The 4307-nt window shown below is 38.8% G+C and overlaps 1 protein-coding gene across 1 annotated transcript; it reads left to right on the top strand.

Moving 5' to 3' along the window:
* The first annotated feature begins 201 nt into the window (after positions 1-201).
* On the top strand, positions 202-2579 carry LOC106301015 (F-box/kelch-repeat protein At5g39560-like). Its single transcript, XM_013737321.1, is given in 3 exon segments — positions 202-295; positions 297-1098; positions 2292-2579. Coding segments are annotated over 3 exon segments (1167 nt in total). The 5' UTR covers positions 202-218.
* The last annotated feature ends 1728 nt before the right edge of the window (positions 2580-4307 follow it).

Here is a 4307-nt window from a genome sequence, read left to right on the forward strand (position 1 = left end):
CATCTTTTTCTTATTTTCTTTTTATCCCCCCTTCTAAATTCAATAATGGTGTCATTTTAAAATGTTTAGTTCAGATACAGCGCTGATTTCCTATATTTTAACACGAGTATTATTTGTTATAAATAAAAGCGAAAGGAAAGCAATCTTGTTAATACCCTAGACCTAGTTAAGAACTATTCCTCTGCCACCACTAGCGTCAACTCCATCTTCTGCCAACCATGATTCCCAAAGAAGCTAAACCGAATCAGAAAGAGACGAAGACTAAGCCTCAACCACTGTCGTTTTCATCACTCCCACGATATCATAGAGACCATACTTGCCCGTCTCTCCAAGTGGAATTACCCTAATCTCTCTCTAGTCTCCAAAAGATTCCTCTTTCTCCTCTCTTCTCCCGAACTCTACCCTACGCGTTCTCACATCGGAACCACCGAACCATGCCTCTATTTTTGCTTAGAGGACTTGCCAAATATCCCACATCCCAGATGGTTTACTCTTTGGATGAAACCTGCCGATGAAACCCTAGCTGACGACGATGAAATTCTTGAAGACTATTCGTTGGTTCCGGTACCTTCCTGTCACCATCTTCAACACGTACCATATTTTTCCACCGTAGCTGTTGGTTCGGACATCTACTTAATCGGTGGACCCTACAAGGGGCCGCCGTCTTCACGTGTTCGTATCTTTGATTGTCGGAGTCACACGTGGCGTGACGGTCCAAACATGTTGGTGGCCCGTGAGGAGGCTTATGCGTTTTATATCGATGGGAAAATATATGTAATGGAAAATGGCAGGAAAGACAGCAATTGGATGGAAGTATTAGACATAAAGACTCAAAACTGGAGTCCCTTGCTGAGCCATGGAGCTACTGAGTTTCGTGATGATTGGTGTCTAATCAATGTGTTTAGAGGAAAGATATACGTAATTGCTCAAGAGGAGAACTTTGCTTATGACCCAAAAGAAGGGACATGGGAAGTTGTGGGAACGCACAAGTGTTATGGACATATAGATGTTTGGTGCGCAATAGAGGATGTAATGTTTTGTTTTACGAACTCTGGTTATTGCAGGTGGTATGACACTAAGAGTAGAGAGTGGAGCTTGGTTTTTAAAAGCGACCGCTTTGGTCGCCATGGCGCATGGCGAGGTGGAGCGATAGCCTCATCGCCTCAATTCCCTATGGCTAGGCGACATACACATGGCGGTCGCTATTCACCGCTTTCATGCTTTCTGGAAGGCGCTTCTAGCCACGACATGTTGATATTAGACAAACTAGTTTGGTTTGTGTAAACCTAGTCTATCAAACCTACTTTGGTTTAGTAAGGCATATATCCCGTAATCATATTTTTCTCCTCTATCACGTTTAACCTTTCCTAACTATCCCTTGATCATACTTTTCTCTTCTGTGTTTAAGTTTTATTATGGCTGAGAGAGGATGAGTTAGATAACTATGGTTTTGTGTATGAGTTAGAGTTAAAGATCATAATTCTGAATAGTTTTAATGTTTAAGGACTTGGTGTTTTGATTTGGGATTTTTACTTGTTGTTTTGCTATTAAGCCTTAGGTGTTTTGCTATTTAGACTTGCTATTTTTCGTTTTTCTTTTGCTATTTTAGATTCAACTATAGTGGATTTTGTGTTTTGGATTTGAACATACATTTTATTCATTGAACTTAAAGGGAAGTAGCATATAGTTGTTTTGAATTCCTTTTGTGTGAGGCATACACATGGCGCTCGCCTTCGGTCGCCATGGCGCGTGGCGCTTGGCGACCACTGGCTCGCTTTGAGTCGCCTCTAGCCATTTAAAACCCAGATCCCGTAATCATATTTTTCTCCTCTATCACGTTTAACCTTTCCTAAATATCCCTTATCATACTTTTCTCTTCTGTGTTTAAGTTTTATTATGGCTGAGAGAGGATGAGTTAGATAACTTTGGTTTTGTGTATGAGTTAGAGTATAAAGATCATAATTCTGAATAGTTTTAATGTTTAAGGACTTGGTGTTTTGATTTGGTATTTTTACTTGTTGTTTTGCTATTAAGACTTAGGTGTTTTGCTATTTAGACTTGCTATTTTTCGTTTTTCTTTTGCTATTTAAGATTCAACTATAGTGGATTTTGTGTTTTGGAATAGAACATACATATTATTCATTGAACTTAAAGGGAAGTAGCATATAGTTGTTTTGAATTCCTTTTGTGTGAGGCATACACATGGCGCTCGCCTTCGGTCGCCATGGCGCGGGGCGCTTGGCGACCACTAGCTCGCTTTGAGTCGCCTCTAGCCATTTAAAACCCAGGAGTGGAGAGAGGTCAAGGGTTCGGATATAGAAGTATTGCATAAAAGCGAGGATGGCTTTGTAGGGAGGTGTCTTGTTCAAATTGTTAACCATGGTGGGAAACTATTAGTTATTTTGGTCCCCAGGACTGAGGAATACAAGGCAAAGCGGAAAAGGAGAATTTGGTGTGCGAAAATCGCATTTGAGAAGCGCCTTGAAGGTGAGATTTGGGGTAAGTTGGAGTGGGTTAATGAAGTGCTTACGGTCACCAAGTCGTATAAGTTTTTGAGTTGTTTAGTCATTACGATTTGAGGATTACTAAAAAGATGGAATACTAATTGAACAATATGGTGATATCTTAGTAGAATCACATTAATTGTTTCATTTTATATGAACAACCTGCTTTGTTCTTTGAAATAAGCTCATTTGTTTTTTTTTTCATCTATCAGTGTCATGAAACTCTTTTAAGAGATCCATATATAATGTTATTTTTACACATTGTTATATTAAATTTGGAATCATATAAACAAGGGGTGCCTGGGCACTACTAATTACCCGGATTGTACTTGCTACTTGCCTCAGGGTTAGTTTGAAAAAGCAAGTACTTGCTTTAGTCAAATCGGGTAATAAGTAATCGAATTTTATTATTCACAAGTACAACCCAAGTATCAAATATATTTTTATTTCTTGACTACTTGTCCCGTCACTTGACTCGTTACTTATTAACCGCTAATGTTACTTGTATCCATTACTTGATTTACTAAATATTTTGTATCTATTACATTAGTTAAAATAGTTAAGTGACTTATGTTTGGAAGTTTGTATGTGTATTACGAAATTCTGTTTTGAATTTCAATGATTTCATGTTTAATTTCAAGTAATCAAGAAAAATAGGTCCAAGTAATTGAGCAGATCAAGTATGGAACCAAGTCAGGTAATATATAAAATCAAGTAATAAACTAATACAAGTAATTCACAAGTACTTAATTTTTTAACAAGTACTTGATATAGAAAATACTTGGTTAGGACATGTCAAGTACAAGTAATAAATACAACTACTTGAACAAACCAAGTCGGGTAACAAGTATCTCAAAATCCCCTAATATTTGCTTTGTGCCCATGTCTAGTATGACCCACATATATATATATATATATATTAAAAGGCACTCATAATTTTAACTTTAATGGCGATCATGGTTTGATCATGGAGGCAGCTTTTTAGATCGGATTTCTCATTGGATTTTCGATCTCCATCTGATCTCTACGCCCCTCGAAGTAGACATCAGCCATCGTTGCTTCACGTGGACGTTTCAGGTTTCAAATCTGTTTCTTCTCCAACAATCACCATAGTTCTCACGGCAAATCGTTTCTCTTTCACTCGTGGTTTCTACGTCAACACGTTCTTAACCAACGGTTTGGGGAATCTACGATCCATCTCAGATAACACGGCTCATTGGCCTGTCTCGATTACATTCGTGGGTTTGTACTGTTATTTACAGTCCTGCGTGATTCCATATCTTTTTATGGGGTCTTTCAACCGTTTCCGATCTGCTCATCAAGCGGATATCAAGGGCAAAGGGATCCTCTATGAGGATGATGATGAACCTATAAAGCTGGTGGATCGCGATGATTCTTTTGTAATCAAGGAATTTGGATTATCTCTTATTGGCAAGCTCCTTAATCCAAAGAAACAGAATGTAGAGAAGCTGTTGCAAACAATGCCTTCGCAGTGGGGTTTGTCTGAGAGAATTATTGCCAATGATCTAGGGAATGGGAAGTTTTTATTAAACTTCATGTCTGAGGAGGATCTAAAGTCTGTTCTGAGAAGAGGCCCATTCCATTACAACTTCTGTATGTTTGTACTGGTGCGTTGGGAACCCATAGTGCATGATGATTACCCATGGATTATTCCTTTTTGGGTTCAGCTCATTGGATTCCCTCTTCATCTTTGGACTGACACGAACCTAAGAAACATAGGTGGTAGACTCGGTCATGTCGATACTCTGGAGCTCACAGAGGGGCGCATGCTCATAGAGGTTG

Source organism: Brassica oleracea, chromosome C1, assembly GCF_000695525.1.
Source record: "Brassica oleracea var. oleracea cultivar TO1000 chromosome C1, BOL, whole genome shotgun sequence".
NCBI classification, from domain to species: Eukaryota; Viridiplantae; Streptophyta; class Magnoliopsida; order Brassicales; family Brassicaceae; genus Brassica; species Brassica oleracea.